The 23,863-nt window shown below is 37.5% G+C and overlaps 1 protein-coding gene across 2 annotated transcripts in view; it reads left to right on the top strand.

The window, feature by feature from the left end:
• Positions 1-22,838, top strand: part of LOC306867646 (serine/threonine-protein kinase Nek7) — an 80,989-nt gene extending 58,151 nt beyond the window's left edge. Inside the window, exons 8-10 of one of the 2 annotated variants that reach the window (XM_079413436.1) lie at positions 2,514-2,608; positions 16,542-16,655; positions 20,038-22,838. In XM_079413436.1, the coding sequence (XP_079269562.1) occupies positions 2,514-2,608; positions 16,542-16,655; positions 20,038-20,148 (320 nt within the window). In that variant the 3' untranslated portion in view covers positions 20,149-22,838. The remainder of the gene's footprint in view (positions 1-2,513; positions 2,609-16,541; positions 16,656-20,037) is intronic. The other variant, XM_079413435.1, reaches the window with a different exon arrangement.
• The last annotated feature ends 1,025 nt before the right edge of the window (positions 22,839-23,863 follow it).

Genomic DNA, 23,863 nt, shown 5'->3' with positions numbered 1-23,863 from the left:
GGCTAAACTTTCGTAAACCGCGAGCATTTGTCAGAATGTTTTTTTTTTTTTTTTTAACTCTATTCTTTTTTTCTTTTCTTTTTTTTTACCCCTCCCTTTCTATCATCAATCTTTCACGCTGCCTGGCCACAGTCACTGAGCAGTAAGGAGCTTGTCACGGCTTCAGGGAGTACAGCGCAGGGAGTTTGACTGGCCTCTTGGGTCCCGCTCTTCTGCCTGATGGCTATTAGTCACTGCCAATTACCCACAATTCTTTGCAGGGCCACAGACTAAGCGACCTGACGCTCTGTTCAGTTTCACGTCTGTCACAGTGCGATTCTCAATGCCTTCCAGCATATGCAACATCATGGCATGTAATCATTGTTTACATTTGGCAGGTTTCCCAAACATTTCCACTGTCTTCCATTGGTCGAGCAAACAGACAGTTCTGCTCGCAGTTATACTTCAAAATAAAACTACACAAATGATATTTAGGAAGCACGTTTAGAACAAGACCAAACCAGTATATGTTGGTGGTTAGCCGTCACGCATTAGCCTACGCTACAGTGTGAAATCATCAGATAGGACCTAAATTTTCCTGTGGCACAACTGGTAGAACCATCGAAGACTGTTTTGGTACAGTGGCTGTTTTGGTTTTATCGGATTTCAAAGACAATCAAAGAGTGGAGCGAGGGAAAAAAAAACATGAGTGAATTGATTAAAGTTTCATTTTTGGCCGTGTTGAATGGCTCCTGTTGTAAATCATTGAGGTTCTTTTGTAATGAGAAGTGAATGAGAGATTTGAAATCTCCTCACATGTAAGATGAGATTTTCATTCCCCAATACACATACTTGCAGTCTGAACCCCCCGCCCAGCTCTCTAAACCACCCACCTACATGCATTCACGAACATTCACATTCGGCTCCATCTGTAAAAGTTGTTCTACAAGTCATAATCTGAACGTCAAACCGTTGCTGTTCCCAAATTACACAGGTTGTTTTTTTTTGTTGCTTTTTTTCCAGATCAAGTTAGTTACATCATACATCCCACATGAGTGCGGTTTTATTTCATTACCATTGTTCTAGTAAATTGTCTTTGTATTCAGTATAATTTCTGTTTTGTTATAGCAGTAGTTCTTTTTTTAAGTGTCTTTAAATAATTAGGTTAAATAAGTTTAAATGTAATGTTTGTTAGAGTAAGGCGTTCAAAAATCGTACTGTAATTTTTCTGAAAATTGTTTAAATGATTTTGGACGTACAATAGGTGTACATTGAGCAGAAGTGTGTTTGTTTCTGTGTTTCTCAACTGGGTTTTCAATTAAATCATGGGAATCGAGAACCATATGTGCTGGTTTGTTTTTAATCTATCAGGGACTACGCAAATCAAAGCGGTTTTATTAAATAAGTTATTACTAGTGCTGTCAATCGATTAATCGCATCCAAAATAAAAGTTTGTTTACATAATATATGTATGTGCACTGTTTATTTATTATGTATATATAAACACACACACATAGTGTATATTTTGTAAATATTTACATATACCGGTACAAACATTTATATTTATATTATTATATTTTATATTATATATAAGTATATTTAATATATAAACATAACATATTTTTCTTAAATATATACATGCATGTGTTTGTGTTTATATATACATAATAAATATACACAGTACACACTCATATTATGTAAACAAAAACGTTTATTTTGGATGGGATTAATCGCGATTAATTGTTTGACAGCGCTAGATATTACAAGTTATTACAAGTTTTGTTTGTAATAAATATGAAAATGAACTTAAAGAATAAAATATGTAAGAATAAAAAATGTGTGTGTGTGTGTGTTATATATATATTGATTACTATGTATTGTTTAAAATGTATATAGTGGTTGCTAATGATGCCCATCCCTAATATATCCATTCAATGTTACATACTTTACTGTCAATATACACTACCGTTCAAAACAGTAAAATTGTATAATATTTAAAATAACTGCATTCTATTTAAAATTATTTAAAAATGTTATTTATTCCAATGATAGTAAGTGTTCAGCATCATTACTCTAGTCTTCAGTGTCACATGATCCTTCAGAAATCATTCTAATATGCTGACTTGCTGCTTAAGACACTGCTTAACATTTTTGTGGGAAAACATGATGCCTTTTTTTCAAGATTCTTTGACAAAAGTTCAAAAGAACAGCATTTATTTAAAGTAGAATTTTTTGTAACATTATAAATGTCTCTACTGTCACTTCTGATCAATTTAAAATGAGTTTTTCTTTAAAAAAAAAAACAAAACCCTACTAACCCCAAACTTTTCAATGGTAGTATACAAATGGTTTAAATGTTTTTCTCTCCACACTGTACACACGCATCGCTGAGTTTGTTGTTAGCAACCTCTTTAGTCATCTAAAACTCCTCAGTCTGAAACCTGTGTCAATGAAGCATCCATGGATGAACTCCTCGCATAGCAAACCAGACAGCCTAACTCTCTCTCTCTGTCTCTCTTTTTTTTCTGTTCCAGTGGGCACCCCATATTACATGTCTCCCGAGCGAATACACGAAAACGGATATAACTTCAAATCTGACATCTGGTCGCTAGGCTGCCTACTCTATGAGGTAAGGTATAGAAACCCATCCCATTACTCCCCCTCCTCCGTTTATACACCCCAGCCCTCCCTAACTCTCCCGTTCTCTTCCCAAGCTTCTGCCAGCGCTGTTCGTCTCCTTTTGTGAGACGCAATCCTACACCTTGCGATCTGTCGTGAAAATTACAATATGGTTTTGTACTCTGAGGTAAATGGTCTCCGCGAAGGATACCTGGAGTATGTTCCCAAGCTGATGAGGAAATTTGAATGACATTTACATGTGTTTTAAATAACATCCACTGCTCTTGCTACGAAATGATACTGACTGCTTTGATTAGGCTTTAATAGCATACGCTTCTCCATGACACAGCGGACCAGGATTTATTAGACTCAGAGCAGCGGTTTTCTCTTCAGCCCTCAGACTAAATTGAAAATGAAGTTGCAAGGAGGTCAGCTGTGTTTTTTCCGGCTGTGATAAATGTTTAGACCTTAAAGGGATAGTTTAGTCACCCTCATGTCATTCCGAAACCTTTTTCAGTGAAACACGAAAAGTACATTTTTGAAGAACATCCGTGCCTCTCTTTTCAATATAACGAAAGTGAATGGGGATGTCAAGCTTCAAATGACAAACAAACACCACGAAAGTGGGCTATTTGACTCCAAGTTTTCTGAAGTCATGTGGTAAACTTTAATTAAAATTAAGTTGCTATTCATTAATAATTTTCACCTCCAGTGAGATGTTAGAATTAGGGTTAGCAATGATCAGTGAGACATTGAGAACCAAATTAGTCGCTTTGTGAATGAGTCATTCGCATAGATTTGTGAACTGGTCCAGTTGATTTTATTTAATTTTTTTAAAGATTATTACATTTATTAAAAATAATAATTCATACACATATTAGACATTACTACTTTCTCTCAGAACTGGATCAATAACAACTACAAAGGTCGGATTTTCAGTGATTAACTATAGATTTTGGTCTGTTAAGAAGAACAGAAAGCTTCAGGAAACCATATGAACCATTTTTAGGATACTTTGTGCTGTTTTGTCATTTTGAAGCTTGGAAGCCAAAATATCTAAGTGTCACCGGTAAATGTTTGGGCCAACAGTGAATAGTCTAGCTTAGACAAGAAAATAAATACAAACTATTTCAGACTGTAGAAATTAACTGGAAAGGAAAACATTTCATTCATGAATTCATGAATGCATCATTCAGAAGTTTCTTTAAATTGAGAAAAATAAAGACCTGGATATTCTTCAAAAATTCTCATTTTGTGCTCAACGAAAGACAGTCAGTCTTTCAAATGACTTGGTGAGTAAGTGATGATAGAATCGTAATTTTCAGGGGAACTGTCCCTTTAAGCATCCGACAGCGTGAGATCTTACATAACAGATCTTGCGAAATCGCAGATCCCTGTTCAAAAGTGGGTATTTTGTGTGTTTCTGTGTTTTTTTGGCCCTGGTTTCCTCTTAACCAGGTGACTTGGGCCACCTGGAATGGGTAGCAGCAATCCGTAAATGACAGGATGCTTGATCCCTGGAGACACACTGGCTACCAAAAACTGGTGTATAAACACACGCAAGCAGGCGCAAATTCAGTGTGGAAATAGACACATTGTTAGTCCGGTACCCGTTCTATCCCTTCAATCCCCAGAGTGTTTTATTTTATTTTTTTCTCCACTTCGTCTTTTGCCTCTTTTTGGGGGGGGAGCTTACCAGTAGCTACACCTCCCAAAGTGCCTGGGGCTGAAAAACAACCATCTGAGTTCACCGCTGCTTGGAGACATCATTTCTTGGCACTAATTAGTTTCCCATAATGCACCAGGCCCATCAGTCCGCCCTGCTTTGCAGTGGCCATGGGTCAGCCAAGTGCGGGGAGAAGGCAAACGGGGAACAGTTGTGATCTCTTAAGCTTCTGTTAAAGCCAGGTCCGGGCTCGGCCTCGAACAGATCGGCGCTGTCGCCCCTTGGTATACGAAGACTTTCATCTTGTCCCGCTTCCAGCAGGTCACGTGACCTGGAGGAGGCGGGGAGCTGGGAGGTGATGAATTGACATCTGTTTGAGTGACACATCTGATGATCGGCAAACCCGCCGGCAGTTGCTGTGATGATACAGTAACGGAGCACAGTGGATTGTTTTTCTTTCGTTATTACAAAGTTTTGAAGTTTGCAGTTGATCATTTCAATGTTTATAAAAAATTTTTTTTTTATATCTCTCTCTCTCTCTCTCTCTCTGTGTGTGTGTAACTATATGAGTTAGTCGGTGTGTGGGTCAATGGCATGTCTTCAAAGATTTAGTCTATATGTTGGTCATTGTTATGTCCTCAATTGAAAAAAATTAATAAATAAAAAATAAGAAGAGCTTCAGAAAAAATATACAATCAAATTACTTTTTCAGTTTTTTTTTTATATTTGACATATTTTCTTTGTATTCATTTGTATTCATTCAAATGTATTCATTTGTATTTTAAATAAATATTCTATTTGTAAACAAATTATTTATATATATATATATATATATATATATATATATATATATATATATATATATATACACACACTTTTACAAAATTACAAAAATCTATTTTATATTCATTTTTGCAAAGTTGCATCACAACCTGAACTAATTTAGAAGTTTGTTAAATGTAAAAAAAAAAAAAGCTGTGAAGCAGGTTTTTTTAAGCTTTTGTTCTTCATTATAATATCAGAACAGCTATCTCTCTCTCTGACATTTTACTCCAGAATATCAAAATGAATTATAATTTAGAAACTAAAAACATTATAGTAGAGATGTATTCAAGCCATTGAATATATGAAATCAATTTTTAATGCATTTTTTAATAATTTAATAGATTGGACAAAAAGAATGTTGTGTCATTTCATCGACGTTCATTTCATACATATACTCCCATATATTGTGTATGTCCAGTTTCATTATTTATTTTGGTGTGTGAGTGTGTAAACATTGTCTTAGTAGACAATCGAAAGCTAGCTGGAGTGCTGAACTACTGAATTGGTAATTTGCAGACTTGTGCCATCTTCCATTGATCCTCATTGATCTATTTTGTGTGAAAGGCCTACATGTGTGCATGTAATTCCTTTATTCTGAGAGCATGAATCTTTCAGTCGATATGTTATGGGGGATTCGAGGAGGGTGGGGGCAGTGCAAGCTGTTGAGGTCGCGAGGCCTCGATTTAAAATCATCAATACCTGTGCATTGTATTCCTCAATATGCATCTGCTATTCCGTTTGATGCCGATGCTCTCAGTTGGAGCTCATTTGGTCAGCTGATGTGGATGGCCGGCCATCCTGTGATGAATAAGAGGGGTGCAGGACAAGGCCAGAGCTGGGGTTGACTCCCCAACGGCCTTCACGGCAGACGGGACACGTGCTCTCCACTGTGCATCTGTCAATAGCACTGCACTGTACTGCACGGTCCATCTGCATTATTGACAGCTCTCTGCAACATAGAGAAAATGTGTGGTTTTGTGGTAAGTGGAAGAATTGAGGCTCACACTGTCTGTTTGGGTGTTTAGTTCATAATAGATGTTTTAGTAGGCTGAAAGCTAACTGCTGTTAAACTTTATACCAAGTTTATGCAGCCATTTACACACATCAACACGTGTATGAAAAAAGTTAGTGAAATTAAATTATAGAAGTTGAAGTTATGAAAAATGACCAAAAATACTAATTTCACTTTTTTTTTTTTAAATAAAATATATATTATCCAAAATATGTTTTATTCTAAAACTAAGAGATCAAAAGTCGTGTTCCAAATTTGAGGTTGATATCTCAAAAACTGAGCTTTCTCCAAGATTTAGTTTGAATGCATTACTAGATGAAATTCAGTTCCTGTTTGTTTCCAACACAGTCTAAACTTTCTGAATCATGTCCAGCATTTTTTTAAATAAAAATTTTTCATATAGCAAGTGCTAAAACCTTTACCAAGTTTTGCACCTTTCCAATGAAAATGAATAATAGTAGTAATAATTTAAAAATAAAATAATTATATAAATAAAATGTTGTTTTTTTTTTGACAAAAACTAACTAAAACGTTATTGTAAGTAGTTAGTGAAAAAGGCATAGGTTCTTAAACCATATCGCAAATGTTTGGTGATGATGTTTGTTCGTTCGTTTTTAGCTTTATCTTTATTTCGGTTTTAGTCATTTCAGTACTTCAACTGAAACTTTTTTTAAATTTAAGTTTCTTAAAATACCTAGTTTAGGTTTTTCATCTAGTATGTATTTATATAGTATGTATTTATTTTGTTTGTTTTATTTTAGTTAATTTTTTTTTTCTTTTTACTTTGTTAACTATTACAACGCTGACTTTGATGCGTGTTAAAGTGCGGACTGTTGCTTGGACCGACTATGCTTCCTTCAATGTATGAGTTAGTGTCTTGAGATCAACTGATTCAAATATTTAAATCACTAAGTTGAATCAAAGTCCCCACCACTACTGTGCAGTGAATTCACCTTTCAGTTGACTCCATTTTAACCTGGAATCAGACCACAAATTTTTATGGATTCTCTTCTATATTTTCATTCCCCCAACCATAGAGACCATTTCCTGTGGCTGTATTAGCCTATGATCTCCAAACGCATCTCTGGAGCACGCATGCAATTGGTTTTGGTGTTGAGTTTTATGATGCTGGAAATGAAAGGATCGTCTTGAACTACCCAGATGGCCCTCTCGGTGTCCTCGCCATTTCTGCCCCACACCGTCTCCTCTCTGCATTAAAGGCAGACCGAGTTCATATTGGTGGATCTCTGTGCTCATGGTCTGGCCCGGTCTTTTGAAGTCCTCTTAAACCCCTTCTTAATAGCCGTTCTCAAAGGTGTTTCAGATTTATGTTGGCATAAATAAGAGGCCGAGACCGTTGCATCTCCCTTCATCGCAAAAACATGAGGCCATGTTTCCTGCTCCAGGTTTTACAATTAAAACCGTGAAGTCACATCTTCATTTACGACCATGTGTTTTCAGTAGAACGTCAGCGATGAGAACCGAATCGGATAACAAGAGCGTTAAAAGTAAACAGATTAGCACGCACATCATGCAAGAGGTGTTTTGCATTTTTGATATGTGTTGCTAATGATATGCTGTCATTAAATAAGAATGCTTAGTCTGTAGTTGCTGGGATGCAGTGTAGCACTTCGTTTTCAGAGTTCGGGAAGTTTATATATTACATTTTTAAAGCAGATTTTCAGACACCTGAATAGTAAACATCCATCAAGACGTTTGAGCTAATTAAGCCCGCCCCGCATCCTATTAAAAAATAGATTACCCAGTATACCTTGGCGTCTTCTCACCATGGATCTCAGATTTTAATTTGATAGCTTAATGAATTAATTTGGCCCAGCCATGTACAGCTGCAGAATACTCATGTTCTTTAAAGATGCTTTGGGAGAGAGGCGTACGTGAACGCCGGCATCTCGGAAGAACTCTTAACATTCTGATGAGCCGCCGCACCCATGTTTTGCTAATGATGCATAAAACCGAGAAGCGTTGCACACTCATTCAGCAAATTTACAAACATAACACGTGTCTGAAACCTTTCTTCTTGGGGTGATGGTGCTACTAAGAGAAGAAGTGGTGATTTTTCTCTTCTCATTTGTTCAAGAGGAAAACCCAGAGAGCCTTAAAGTCAGTGCCTGTTTGTGGCATCCGAATGGGGGCTTTTCAAGTCGCAGAATATGGATTCATATTTAATTGTGTTTCTTCCTTATGCCTGCGCCTCCATTTGATTAATATATCATTAAAGAAGAGCGTGAGAAGGATGAGCCGCATGAAATAATGATGGTTTCTCACACTCGAACATGACTTTTTATACGCTACACCCTCTTCCATGGCTCTTGAGAACCAGGACCTTCGCTAGGAGATTAATTAGCATGCAAAGAGTTCAATGAAGTACATAGATCAATATTAAGACAATGGAAAGATCTCCTAGATTGAGACGAATGCTGATGCGATAAGCCAGTGTTTATGTTCATGTTATGGCTAATATCTAATAAATGGCTGGCATTAAAATTCTATACACTTTTGTCAAATTAAATTTTAAATAGGAAAACAAAGCTCAGTCATTTTTTTTGTTAACAACTGTTTGAGTTTTATTTTGTGGAACCGTAGTACAAAACAAAAATCAGCTGTACAAATTTAAAACCCACCGCAACCCATCCCACCCCTTGGTAGACTTAAAAAATAACATAAATAATAATAATAAACACACATTTATTAATATTAATAGATAAATAACAATAAAATATTTTTTACAAAGATTCTAGAAAATAATACACAACATTAAAAGATGAATGCCATGAATTTACAGTTTTCACGTTAGATCCATGTATACGAGAAGTAGAGAGTTCCATTGAGATAATGTCCAACAAATACACAGTCCAGGTTCGTCTGTCCATTGTGTGAGGAGGATTCCAGCGGTTGACAAGCTATTTTTTGCTGCTGCTGTGAGAGAACAGTAAAGATCTTTGTTGGACGGACAAGGTGAAGTCCCAAAAGTCAGTCATGGAAAAATGGCGCGGAGTCAAACATATCTTAGTACCCAACAAATATGATAGATCCTGTGAGAGCTGAGTCCAAAAAGGTGAGAGAGAGGGGCACTCCCAAATAAAATGCAAAAACGTGCCTAAAACTCCTTGGGAACAGAGATTACACTTAGGAGAAGACGACAGATTCATATAAAAACGTTTAATTGGAGTCAAGTAAACCCTATGCAGCAATTTCCAATGAATCATTTGGTGATTAGGGTTTTTAGAAGACAATTTAAACATACCCCATACCTGATCGGAAAATAAAACATGCACATCCTCATTAAGATCCTTAGCCCAAACAGTTGTAATAAAGGTTTGTATGAATGCTCAAGAAAGAGATAGATGACTGAAGCAGAGGAGGGAGATTCCTCAGAAGGAAGTGTTAGTTTGTGCAAAGGGTGAACAGGCAGTTGAGAGCTCCAAGGCACCCCATATGCCCATAGGGCCGATCTAATGCACAAATACATAAAAAAGGAGGTGCCTGGCAGATTATATTGAGTTTTAAGATTCTGGAAGGATTTTAAACCACTATCATCATAGATATCTCTCAGAGTGTTTACTATGAGTCCATTGCGGACAATGAAATGGAGTACTGCCTGACAAAAGGTTATTATTGTGGAAAATAGGCGAATGCCTATGCCATTTTGTAGCTAGTTGTGAACGTCTTTCAACATCCCTCCATGTGGAGAGGAGATGGGATACAATGGGACCAAACCGAGATTTACACTGCCTATGCGGAACTCCCAAAAAAACAAGATGCTTCAATTTATACGGATAAACAATAGATTCCTCAATTGCTCTCCAAGACACAGAAGCGTCAGGAAAAGGCTTGAGCATACAGTCTAAAATTAGGGAAAGAAAGAACTCCATGTAATCTAAATCGTTGTAAGGTAGTCTGTTTAATACGAGGACCGTTCCCATCCCGTGAAAAACATGCATCTAGTTTGTTCCAGTAGCCAACCGGTGGAGCGAGAGGAATCATTGAAGAAAATAAATAAATACATGGGAGAACATTCATTTTATTCACTGATATACGGGCCTGAAAAGAAGTAGGAAGACGTGACCAATTTTCCAGGATACTTTGGCTAGAATACCATTATAGTTTTTTTAGACGATTTCCTACAGGGAAGGAGAAACATCTATCCCCAAGTACTTAAAAAGCTCAGTCATTTTAAGTTCTACAAGTGAATTTAGGCATTACAACATCATAATGTGCGGTATGGAAAATGGATGGTACGTGGTACGACTCTGCACAGCTCAGGTCGGCTTGGTTTTAATTTCTACTGCAGTTCAGTACCGCTTTAGAGTGGGTGGGATTATTCACATCGCTCCTTCAAGCTCTTGCTGGATCCACTCTTCGGCTATCAACAAGAGGAATGTCTGTACTTCCTCAACAGACCACGAAACAGCCATTTTTTTGGTTGTTAAAAATGCGCTCGTTCAAAACCGTTGCATTCATTAAAAAAAAAAGTTGCATTCAATCCTTCGCTAGCTGTGCTGATTTAAATCTAGAGAGTCTGGTGTCTCGTGTCGCAAGTTCAATGACGCAGGTAGTGACTATTCTCTCCGGCCAATCAGTGATCAGCAGGGTTTACACGTCACATTTTGGTGACGGTATGGGTTGCAGTACCAGGTACTGTACCCAGTGACAAAAAACAAAAGTACCGAACCGTACCATGCAGTGGAAAAGCACTTGCTGTAGTCGACATACTGTACACACCATTGCTTTTCTGGCGTCCCGAGTCTCGGCTCATGGACCTTTCCCGATCCCATCCCTCCTCTCTCTTCCACTTTGCTTCCTGTGAATTTACTGTTCTATTGAAATAAAGGCATAAAACACCAAAAATAAATCTTCAAAAAAAGTGTTTGGAAATCGTAGCAGCCGGAATCGCCATTGTTTACATTGTGACAGATTGTGTTTCAGTTTGGTAGCTTGATTTAGTGTGCCAAAATGTGTTCATTTTAATTAATAATGGCAAGTTCGTGTGGCATTCTCAGTGCTAAGAGGTTCGCCCATTAAAAAGGTATTGTAGCAAGCCAGGGCGGTCACGTTGTATTTAGGTAGGTATTAGAAAACAGTGTATTTGTCTTCCTGTCTGGGTGGCCATATGTGTTGGTCTTTTTTAGTTGTTTTTCGTTCTTGTTGTTGTGATATTGTGAGCATCAAAGCATATATGTGTGTGTGTGTGTGTGTGTTTATGAGCAGGTGTGGCTGTTTTTACGTGTCTGGTGTGTATTTGTGTCAGCGCACTTATGTGTTGGTGGTTGAGATTCTGTTTAAGTATGTTCCTCTGAGCTTTGGTGTCTGTGTGTGCGTTTTTTCCCTCCCTCTTTTGTGTGCGTGTGTGAGTGTGTAAACGCGCGTGTCTTTCGCCACCGTGCACCGGTAGCCGAAGCCCCGCAGACAGACAGCAGGCCAGCGTGGTGCGGGGTGGACTCCTCTGGAATACCAATGAGGGGAGCTGCTGGGCTCCGGGGGTCAGGGAGCAAGTCAATCATCTTGCCCATCGCCTGGGCGCCCCGAATCAAATTAGCCTGAAAAATTCAGGGGCCGGGAGCACGGGGCGAGCAGCTGTCAGGGCCAAGAGCGCCCAGGCACTAATGAACCAGATGAATAGTGCAAAAACTCCAAAATAAAAACAGGACAGTTGACATTTTTCATCTGTCAGAAGCAGAAGATGCATTAAAATATGGCGGTCCTTGTTTAACCCTTTGCTGGCTACAGCTGCTACTCGCCCCTGACCCCCCTCTGTGGCCACACTTCCACAGGTACGCACACCGCATGTAAACAGTCAAAGCCGACGCTGTGTTTTCATCACGCTAAATGCCGTTGCAATTATCCCGAGGAACTCATCGCAAGAGCGGCGGCATGCTGCCGAGACAGATGTTGCTATTAAATTACTCTATAGGTATATCATCTACTGTATATGAGTGGAAAGAAAAACCATCTAGCCTTTTGTTGTGAAGAATTTAATTTTTTTCACTGGAAAACACACCAAACGCCGTCTGGCCAAAACATTCATTCACAGAGCCCATTACTGTCACACACACACAGACACATTCCCATCCTTGTAACTGATGGAGGAACAAGGACATCAAATCCAGCATGTATCTGCAAAAATAGGTTTTGCATCCATTATTTTTATCCTACCTATCAGAAGATAAAGATAAGGGGGGGTCTATTTTATATTTAAGTCAAGTATGAATTGTGCAATTTAAACAATATATTTTATTTGTTAGCTTATGTTGAGCTATTCTTTTTAATAATTTCGAACTATTTTTGAATTTTTCGGATCATCAGTCATCAAAGATCGGTAAATATTGGTCACATGAGATTTGCTTCAAATTTCACCAAGCTGGGGTGTATTCCAGAAAGCACGGTTTGGGTTGATTAAGCATTAAGGGAGCAAGATCATTCAGCTCAGAGTATGTTCCTGGATAAGACTCGAGACATTCTGAACAGAGCGACGAATCGACGAGTCACTATGGAAACAGACGCTAAGAAAAAGCATGCCATGCTGTTTTTTTTTCTTCTTTTGTTCAATGGTCGTTTACATGCTTAGTGAATATCGCCACCTAATTGATGGTTGTGCAATTTTTTATATATTATGAAGTGAAGTGAAGTGACATACTGCCAAGTATGGTGACCCATACTCGGAATTCGTGCTCTGCATTTAACCCATCCAACGTGTACACACACACAGCAGTGAACACACACACACCGTGAACACACACACAGCAGTGAAACACACACACCGTGAACACACACCCGGAGCAGTGGGCAGCCATTTATGCTGCGGCACCCGGGGAGCAGTTGGTGCTGCGGCACCCCCCACCTACAATCCCTGCTGGACCTGAAACCTCTCTCCACCCTCAATACCACGACTGAGGTGAAACCCTTGAGCAAGGCACCGAACCCCCAACTGCTCCCCGGGCGCTGCAGCATTGGCTGCCCACTGCTCCAGGTGTGTGTTCACGGTGTGTGTGTTTCACTACTCCCTGCTGTGTGTGTGCACTTGGTTGGGTGAGCACAAATTCCGAGTATGGGTCACCATACTTGGCCACATGTCACTTCCATTCCTTTTCCTTCCTTTCCTTTCCTTTCCTTTCCTTATAGAAAATGGTGATCCATGTGTGAGATGATATGAAAGTCAAGTCACCTTTATTTATATAGCGCTTTTAACAATACAGATTGTCAAAGCAACTTTCCAATATCAAAATAGGAAAATAATGCGTAATAATGTAAAATGTAATAAATATATATAATATAATCAATTAAATATTACCTTGTCATAGTGTTTTATAACTTATACAGATAACTATATACCAATAAAATAAATAAAATACCCATATTAGAATAATATATTACCTTATTTATTACTTATATATAAGTGCTAATATATGTATATATAATAGGCTATATTACATAATGTAATATTATATAATGTGTGCTGTCACACCCACTGAAGGCTCGTCAGTAGGTCACGCATGTGTTGATGGCTCTGAAGTGAACTAACCCTGGAACATAACCTGCTCCGGAGCAGGTTATCTTCAGAGACCAAGTTACTATGGTTACATACCCTGAAAGTAACCTCCGATTTTGGAACCGAAAGCTGAGGTTATCCGCTCGCTTATCCTCAAACTTACCTGGGTATGTCACATAACCTGCTTTCTGGAATATACCCCTGATTACTCACTAAAAACCGTTTACTTACTTTTTTAAACTTAGTCTTCCTATTAACACCATTATATTGTTCATTTAGACTGATTAGCAAATGTGCACGAACACAAGAGGTGGGATTTATCGCATGAATCAATCACAGCCAAACATAACCAGTCATATCCAATCATATCGCAATGGAGGCATTGCCGCCTCACTTGACTTTCCCCCATTCATTCTCAATTACCCCCCACGTAACTCACCGCACACTTTAGGGGTCTGCTAAAACACAATGGGCTCAGGGGAGGCAAGAGAGATGCCGACTCCTGCTGGTGTCGCTGTTGGGTGGTGTTTCTTTAGAAAAACAAGTGATACACTTTTTAATGTTTTTATAGTGATTGGATCTAAAATGTTCAAATGACACAACTCACATTTTCGTTTATTATTCATCTCTTTTTTTGTGACTTTGGTTATAGAATTCATTAGAATTCATTTGTATGTCACTTGCTGCTGTGTGAATGCAGGCATTGGCTCTGTTTGGACCCTAACACAATACCCCAACACGAGTTAATGAGTTTTGTTCTGGCACATTTAGATCATATACAAGAACTACTGGTTGCTGTAAGAGCGCTACATGTTATAGAACCTTCCCAGTCCTCCCAGTTCCAGCACTGCCAGTGATTAGAGAGCGACTCCCCCTTCTTTCCTCTGCCCCTCCCGTTCCCATTTGGTGCGGAGCTGCAATGAATCCGGCTCTGCTCCATGAGTTCTGCCACTCCGTGCTCCTCTCCTCTGCTACTCCTCTGACAGCCCAGACCGTCGTTTCGCCTCGCTCGATCTCACCCCCACCCCTGTTAACTTGCTCACCATTTCCTCTCTGTCCTTCTATGTCAATTTAATTGAGTTCTCGTCCAGTGTGCGTTTGCGGTGTAGTGGTTTCGTACGAGTACTGTGTGGCTTGCATGCTTGGCATCTGGAAAGGTTTTTTTCTGAAAATGTCCTCACCCACAGTCAGTGGATTTGCTTGGGGCTGTTTTTGCCAGTCTGCTTTTGCAGTATCATAATCTCATAACGTCATCAAAGCATTGCCTTCCTGGCTGAGCGGGATTGCACAGCTCTAGGCTGCCAGAATGCACTGCATTCCGTGATTTATGTCCTGGAATTGTGACGTCGACAGTGTTGTTTATCTCTTTCTGCCTTTTTTTCCACAAAACATCTTCTGAAATGCTGAAATGTCCTTTTTCTAAGGCTTTGAGACAGGAAATCTGTAATTTTTTGTAAGTGTTTCAGACCAGATATAGAAAGCTAATTGGCTACGAGTTGGCAAATGTGTCCAAATTAATTTATTACGACCAACTTGTAGTTCATGCACATTTTTAAAGTATTGGTTCTATTGGAGATATTTGCCATCTGTGGTTGGTGGTAAAGCACGTCATCAGTTACTCACTCTCATGTTGTTCCAAACCTGTATGACTTTTTCTTCTGCGGAACACAGAAGATATTTTTAAAAGGCATCTCAGTGTTTTTGTCCAAACTGTGAGTCAATAGGGTCTGATGGGGTTGTTTCCATTACGTATATGGACAAAAAAAACAGCGATCCACCACAATTGTGGCAATAGAAAATATACAGTCAAAACGGCAAACAAAAAAAAAATTTGTTATTCTGTTTGAAGTCTCTGACCAAAGCAGTGAAGTTTAATAATCTTGTCTCCGATGACATGTTCTGACTGTCATGGTCCATTTTGAAGAATGTTCCAACCGTTTTTATCCCTACATTGAAAGTCAATGGGGTCAAAAACAACAACTTTGGACCCCGTTGACTTCCATTGTATGTACAAAAAACACTGAGATGTTTTCCAAAAGTAAGGTCTGGAAAGACATGAGGGTGAAAAAAATGATGAAGACAGGTTTTGACTGTGTCAGCATTCATTTTATCCACACAATATGGATAGGATGCAACAGGTAAACGTGAGCAGTGTGGACTCACTTCACCTTGATTTATAAATGATGCTTGAGTAGTAATTTATAACATTTGTTCACCTGAAATATAAAGAAATGGCTTGTTGGCCAAGACTGGTTTAATTTATCACCTGAGAACATGAAAACCCAAACAATATAAATAGTTCAACTACACAATATTGCTCAAATTGAATTACTAATTGAACTTTAATTTGAGTTTCAGCATTTCTGTAAAAAATAATTTTGGTATGTAAACACTTCAAAATATCTTAATTTGTGTTCAGCAGAAGAATAAGAGTTTAGAATGACATTATGGCGAGTAAATAATTTCATAGTTTTCATTTTTGACATGATGCATGCTCTATAGACTTGAACTCTTAGCTTTGTGATGTCTTGAGTAAACAGATGGCAGTTGTCTGCTGCCGTCTGTGACATGGGACACCGTAGTCTCTTCCACAAACAGTCAGCCTCTGCTTGATGAAGATTTAGTGCGCGTTGCAGGATTGTATGTGAGAGATATGGGTACTTACTCAACCTCCAGGTGTGAACTCTGAAGTCATTTAATGGCACGACCATGGAAATAACAGTAAAATATAATTAATTGTAAATTCATTTTTGCTAGTTGCACCTTTGATGAAATTGCAAACTTAAGAAATTAATAAACTGAATTGAAATAATCATGATATGAATCTTGCCAGATTGTTCCATAAGTAACCCATTTTTAAGCTAACATGACATCTGTAACCAAACATCTATCTCTCTAAAAGTGCCTTTCACATCTTTTTTCTCTTCACATAGATGGCCGCCTTGCAGAGTCCATTCTACGGGGACAAAATGAACCTCTACTCTCTGTGTAAAAAGATTGAGCAGTGTGATTATCCGCCACTACCATCTGACCATTACTCTGAAGAGGTATGTTTCAAGCGTAAGAGATTTTTTTTATGCTTTCTCACTCTTTGATATTTCATTCTTCTGAAGTTACGGTCACGTTTAACATTGTACAGCAAATTTTCACAGACAAAATCTAGTCATTTCAATATGAATCCACGCAATTTGGTTTTGCTGTGATATTTTTGCCAAAATGTGACCTCAACTGGAGAGCTTCACTTCCAGAATGAAAATTTCAATATTTACTCACCCCATGTCATTCTAGATGTTCATGTCTTTCTTTCTTCAGTCGAAAATAAATTAAAGTTTTTGAGGAAAACATTCCAGGATTTTTCTCCATATAGTGGACTTCAATGGGAGCCAACGAAATTGCAATTCAAATTGCAGTTTCAATGCAGCTTCAAAGGTCTTATCTATAGAAAACATCAGCCATTTTCTAAGAAAAATACAAATTTATATACATTTTAACCACAAATGCTTGTCTTGTACTAGCTCGAGCTCACTCATTACCTAATCAAACACACTTGACGTTTGAGGAAGTACCACCCCAGTGTTTACAAAGCGAACGTGCAAAGAAAGTCAAACGCCTTTTACAAAAAAGTCAGATGATTTTGAAGTTGGAGGAGTCCTACCCTACCTTTTTCAACCGAAGTACACAGACGAAGAATTTACAGCGTGTGACCTTTCCAACGTGATTACGCAATGCTTGAAGTCGTGCATGGCAGAGCTGGTGCAAGATGAGCATTTGTGGTTAAAAAGTATACATTTTTATATATTTTTTTAGAAAATGACCGATCGTTTCACTAGATAAGTCCCTTATTCCTCGGCTGGGATCCTGTAGAGAACTTTGAAGCTTCATTGAAACTGCAGTTTGAAGTAAATGAGTAAATTATCAGGAAATGTTAAGTTCTCCTTTAATAGTTGTGACTACATCACATGGAGCATCTGTTCTGTTGTTGTCCTTAACAGGATAGTTCACACAAAAATGTCAGTTTTGTCATTATTTACTCTGTCACTCTTGTGACCAGATATTTTGAAGAATGTTCCAACAGTTTTGTCCGTACATTGAAAGTCAGTGGGGTCCAAAACAACAACTTTGGAGCCTATTGACTATCATTGTATGTACAAAAAACAGTGTCGTTTTTTAATTCAACATGAAGGTGAGAAAATGATGACAGAATTACATTTTTAAACTAGTTAGCAGTCTCTAACTTGTAGTTCCCATGCTTGTGAACAGCAAGTTCATACTAGTCCATCAAGTAGACAATCGCCAATCCAGCTTGTGAATTTCCAGCACTGCCGGTCTTTCCTCGTAACATGCTGTCACTCTCTGATGTCAGCCATCGAAATCCTCCGATAGATCCGGCACGTCTGACCAAAGCTGCCATTATTATTATTTACAAGCCCGGCACGACTCATCCTCCATTCAGCACTTCCTTCAGCTTTCCAGAGCTGCAGGAAGGCCTGCCTCCCTCCCTGTCTACATGCAAACAATGATCCTGAAGGCGAAAGGCAAAAAAGTGTCAGCCGTTCATCTTTGGTGTGTCATTTACCATCTCCTTGTATCTCACCTGACAGACAGCCCCCTTTAAAACGGGGGGAAAAAACCGCGACCATCGAGCCCCCCGCATTTCTCTCGTGCAAAAGCATGAATATTTTACATATCTGCATCCTTACTCGCCCCCACTGCCGCCGCCCCCATTTCTTCTCCACTAATTCTCAGACTGTCTGCATTTGCATTTCACATGCTGGGCTGATTAGGAGACGCCGCGCCATGCAACAGCAGCCAGGCCCCGGCAAGAGAGGCGGTTGCCATGGCGATCCGACACAGGGGCATCTTCTTTCCTTCCGCGCTTTTTTTTTTCTCTTTCCCCCCACTTTTAATGATGCTGCTGCTGCCTCCTCTTGTCTGGGCTCAGTTTATTTCTCAGTGCAGCATCACGACTCTCAATCCCGTCCCTGACTTGCGGGGACTCTGTTTGGCTCTTGTTTTGTTTTTTTGGTCTAGAATGTTTGTAGCGGAGAATTAACAAACATTCGCTGGGCCAGAGGGCTTCTTGCTGGAAGTTATATTGCTTAAAGCCTATCCCTTGGCTCTCCTGTTCACTGAGCTCTGAAATGCTTGCCATTATTGTCAATCAGCTTGTTTGTCTTAACCCAATGACTAATACGGGGCTCCAGACTCTGACTAAAACTGTTGTACATGTGATGACAAATGTATTTTAATGTTTTTATTTATTTTTTATTATTATTATTGTTATTATGAAAAGCTTGTCCTTTCATTTTACTACTACTTTTTTTATTATAATAATTATTATTATAGGTTTTATTGTGCGTATATATATATATTTTTTTTAAATGTAAAAAATATTTAGTTGATATTAACTATATTATAAAATATAGTCTACATTAGCAACAGTCCAGAAAACATTGTAAAAATATTTATCTAGAACTACATTTATATTTATAAATCTATTATTTTTAAAGTATAATATTTTTTTACAGTTTTTATATTTTACATAAATTATATATAAACTGTACATTGTATATATAAATGTTGCACACACTCTCATATAAAATGTATTTGATTTGATTAAATTTAGATTTATATTTTCTTTTGTATCATTTATATATTATATCTACAAATATATAATTGTAGATAAATATATAATGCATATTGTCTGTGTGTATATATGTGTGTATATATGTATATGTGTATGTGTATATATACACACACTTACAATTTACAATTGTAGTCAACATTTGAAGTGGATCAAAACCTTTCATCAAAGTTGTCCTAAAACCTTAATGCGTTCTTGTCTTTGGACAGCTTTGATGAAAGGTTTTGATCCACTTCAAATGTTGACGTCTATATTTATTTACAATATATATGTAATACTTTACAATAAGGTTCCATTTGTTAACCTCATTAGTTAACATTAAACAAGCATTTATTAATCTTAGTTAATTTTGATTCCAACATTTACTAATACATTATTAAAATGAAAAGTTGTATCCATTTATGTTATTTAATGGACCTGAGCTAACCATGGACTAAAAATGAACACTTGTAGTTTTATTAACTAATGTTAACAAATATTAATAAATACTGTAACAAATGTATCACTCATTGTTTGTAAATATAGTTAACAAAATGGAACCTTATTGAAAAGCACTCACACACACAGACACACACATATTTAATACATATGAATATAAAATATGGCACCTGACCCCATCGAATGGGAAATAAACCACTTTTCAAAAACTTTGAGCAAATGTGTAATTTGTCAACTGTTCAGTGGCTCACTTGTCACTTTTTTTTTTACGTGGAGCTCTGTATTATGGATCTGTATTATGAATTGTTAATGATTTGTCTTCTTATCTTTTTTTTTTTCTCCTCAAGCTGAGAAAACTGGTAGATATGTGCATCAACCCTGACCCAGAGAAAAGGCCTGACATCACCTACGTATATGACATCGCCAAACGCATGCACGCCTTGACGATCTCAAACTGAGTCTGCTACCCGATTCTTCTTGCTTCTACTTTTAAGACCTTCGTCTGGCCCACAAATGTCATTTAAAGCTTGTTTTGCTCCATCGTCATGCAACCTGGCATCTTTCAGTACAAAAAAATACAACATACGGCCCAAAGCAAGGCCTTTGGGTTACTAGAACTACGTCAAAAAGACAAAACCGACCATTGGCCTTTACATATAGCATTTCTAAGAAGAAAAAGGAAAAATAAGCAGTGTTGTAAACTGGTTTGACTTGATTTTTGTTCTTTCCGATGTTGGTACCATGCGATGATTGCAATATTTACCTCCATTTGTTTTTTTCTGTCACTAGCATGAAATATAAATCTTAAATGCTTTTGAAAATGCCACAACGGCCGTTCCAAGAACTTTTACACAGCGAAACCTTACGAGAAAAACATCTCTATAAAAAGAGAATTAAAATTCCCCTTAAATAGCAACTTTGTTGCTTTTCGAAATTTCAGAGGCTTGTGTTCTATAAAAAGAGCATGAGATCATAGTGGTATTTGTCGCAATTTCCAAGGACTAAATAACTATCTAAACCTTAAAAACATGCATTCAATCCAAGTATCTCCTGTCCGTCCTTCCTGCACCTAAACATTTATTGCAATACTTCTTAGGAGTTTAAGCCTTAGACCTTTTAAAATGCATTAAATAAATCATAGATCATGACAATACGTTTGCATTCTCCAGATTTCGTTTAACGCATTCAGGATGGAGTCCGTTTCTCAAAGGCAAATCCTTTCCAGTATCCGCACCTCTACGACTGATCCTTGATCTTTAATAAATGATTAATGCAAAGGCCTCACATGCAATGCAGTAACTTATAAATATTCACACATCCGTCATAGTGCCTTGTCCCGTACTTCAGAAAACGCAAACAACAGTGCCTTCCTGTAAACCAAAACACGTTTTTGTACAGACCTGGCAACAATTAAATCATCCAATCGGTTTTACGACAACGGAGCATCCTGAAAGAGGTACGTTTACAAATGACTTTTTCCATTGCAACGTTTGAGTCCGTACAATTCCGCTACGTTCACCGAAACGTCTTGACCTCTTCCAGACTGTGCTGCTTTCCAGAATGTGGCTTGTGATCTTTGGCAGACTCGGTCTAATATGAGTTACACAAGCGTATGAAGTTATACTATCCAGACAGCAGCTATTACGCAGCACCTTTTGCAGACAGTATGATTTGCTGTGATAGTACCAAATATAAAATGGTATGTTTTTTGTAACTTTAGTCGAGAGCATTTTTAGTGTTTACCTTTTTTCTTTTTACTGTATTTTGCAATAATCACCTTTTTCTTTCATCTTTTGTTAACACAGTAACAGATTATGCTTGTTGCCTTATCGATAATAGTATGTATTTATCTTGACGAGGCACGCGAGATCTGGATCCTTTACCGCGGTAAAGCACACATGAATCGGACGCTCACTGTCTGCCAGACTGTACTCTCTCTACTTTCGCCCCAAATCATTTGGGAGGGGAAGGAAAGGTTTTTTCTTTTTATTTATTTGTCTTTTTTGACGGTTTATTTGAACATGTTTAACATTCTAGATGCACATTAATTCTTTATATGCTAATTGAAATGAAAAAACTAAATAAATGACGTAAACCCTTTACTCTGGTGTTGTGGTTATTTAAAGTTTGAATTGGCAATGTATATGCAAAATTTGCATAATGTAAAAACTTAACTATAAAACACTATATTTTGCTGCTTTCTGAGTCGTTTTCATTGCACATGCCAATCAATCCCCCAAAGCGTCGCCCACTCGTGTTTATTTGTATTCTTTTAGCGACTGTCTCCACTTAGCCCTGAGCTTTATTAGCTGGCAGCGTGTCCCGCTCGTGCCCCAGGGTCCACATCCTGCTTATTCCCTCCAGGAAAGGCATCAGCAAGGGGACTATTTCCTCTCATTCTAATGAATTCCTCAAGGAGAGTGGTTCAATTTCATCACTGGAAATTGCTCCCTTGAAACTGGCAGAGCAACGAAAACAAGCTTAAGTAAACCTCACAATTGATATCGGGCTTGTTGTAAGCTACTATCTTTACCCACACTGGTCTAGTGTCGATATTAGTTATTAAAAAAAAAGGCTTTTGGGGGGATTCATTCTTTTTTGTTTGTTATCTGAGCATTTAGTGTATGTTTTGCTGTTCTAAAAAAGATCCAGGTATCCATCTTGTGGCGGTACAGTCTAACTGCACTACACTGACTGTAGTTGTGAATGGAGGCTTCTTTCTGTGGTACAGCTTTCATATGGTTAGACTGCAGGCATTGCTAAAGAGTATGTACAATGGAATTAGCACTCAATATCTTTTATTTCAGTCATGGAATACCTGAAAAATATGAGAAATATAGTAGATCATTTTAATATCAATGTTTTATCAATGTAAAGGGGATTTTGAAATTATTTTTAATATAACTAATGTTTAATTTTTTTTATTTTTAAGAAATTGATACTATAGTTTCACCACAGGATTTAAATGTTAAATTCAATAAAAAATTTCAGCTCCATTACTGTCAACACTTTTACCTTTTTGAAACTGTAACTGTCCCAACAGATTAATGTTTTATTTTCTTGAGATGACGCAATGTAACGTTTAATCACATTGTATTTTTGTGTTTTTGTTTTTTTTGCAGAATGTTTAAAATGGTATAAATTTTATAAAAAAAAAACACTAAAACGACAAGACCCCTTATTATTATAATTTATCTATACATTTAAATATAAATAACATTTCACAGTCAGTAAGTTGTTTTTTTTAAGAAATTGATACTTTTATTTGTGGTGCATTAAAAATTTACTGTAAAGACATTTATATTTATTTTCAAATCATATTAGAGTGATTTCTGAAGGATCATGTGACGCTGAAGACTGGAGGAATGATGCTGAAAATTCAGATTTGATCACAGGAATAAATACATTTTTAAATATATTAAAATGGAAAACTGTGTTTTCATATTACTTATATATTATTTATATTATAAAAAATATTTTATATATTTTTACTGTATTTTTGATCAAATAAATGCAGCCTTGGTGAGCAAAAGACTTCTTTCGAAAGAAAACTTCAAACTTTTGAACTCTAGCGTGTTTTTGTAGCTACACTTCCTTTGAAAATATTTCTTGTCTTTCAAGCCAATTTATGACTGAATCATTCTTTTGAAGAAGAAAAAAGGTAATTTTTTTTTCAATGAATTTGTTGATTTAGTTCTCAAATCTGTGAGTAATTAATTAGCAAGTTGTCCTGAATCAATTATTCATAGCTGGAACGGCCATTAAAAAGTGCCAATTTATGTGGTAGCATGTTTTCTAAAGTTCAACAATTGCGTCACCAGAAATTGAGATTTTTTGTTAGCTGTTCGCAAAACATGCTCCAAACCTGTTATTGAACTGTATGCTAGTTGTTACCCACTGATCCGTTTTACACTTTGTCGGCAGACTGCACAGGCACTAAGAGATGTCACTACAGAAGCCCAACTGACTCAGATGTTTTTACCTTTTGCACCAAGGCCAAATATATTCTCTTTCCTTAAGATCCAGGTGCTTGGTTCAGCTCTCTATATCTGTCTGTTGCCAGAGGGACCAGCACTTGTAACGTGTCCCTTCTGCATTGGCAGCAGATTCAGCTGCTGGCAGCATTTTCATAGATTTTTTTTTTCTGTATTTCGGCAAGAGAAACGTGCCGTT

The sequence above is a fragment of the Barbus barbus genome (assembly GCF_936440315.1).
Source record: "Barbus barbus genome assembly, chromosome: 49".
NCBI lineage: Eukaryota > Metazoa > Chordata > Actinopteri > Cypriniformes > Cyprinidae > Barbus > Barbus barbus.
This window is presented reverse-complemented; position numbering and strand designations above follow the sequence as displayed.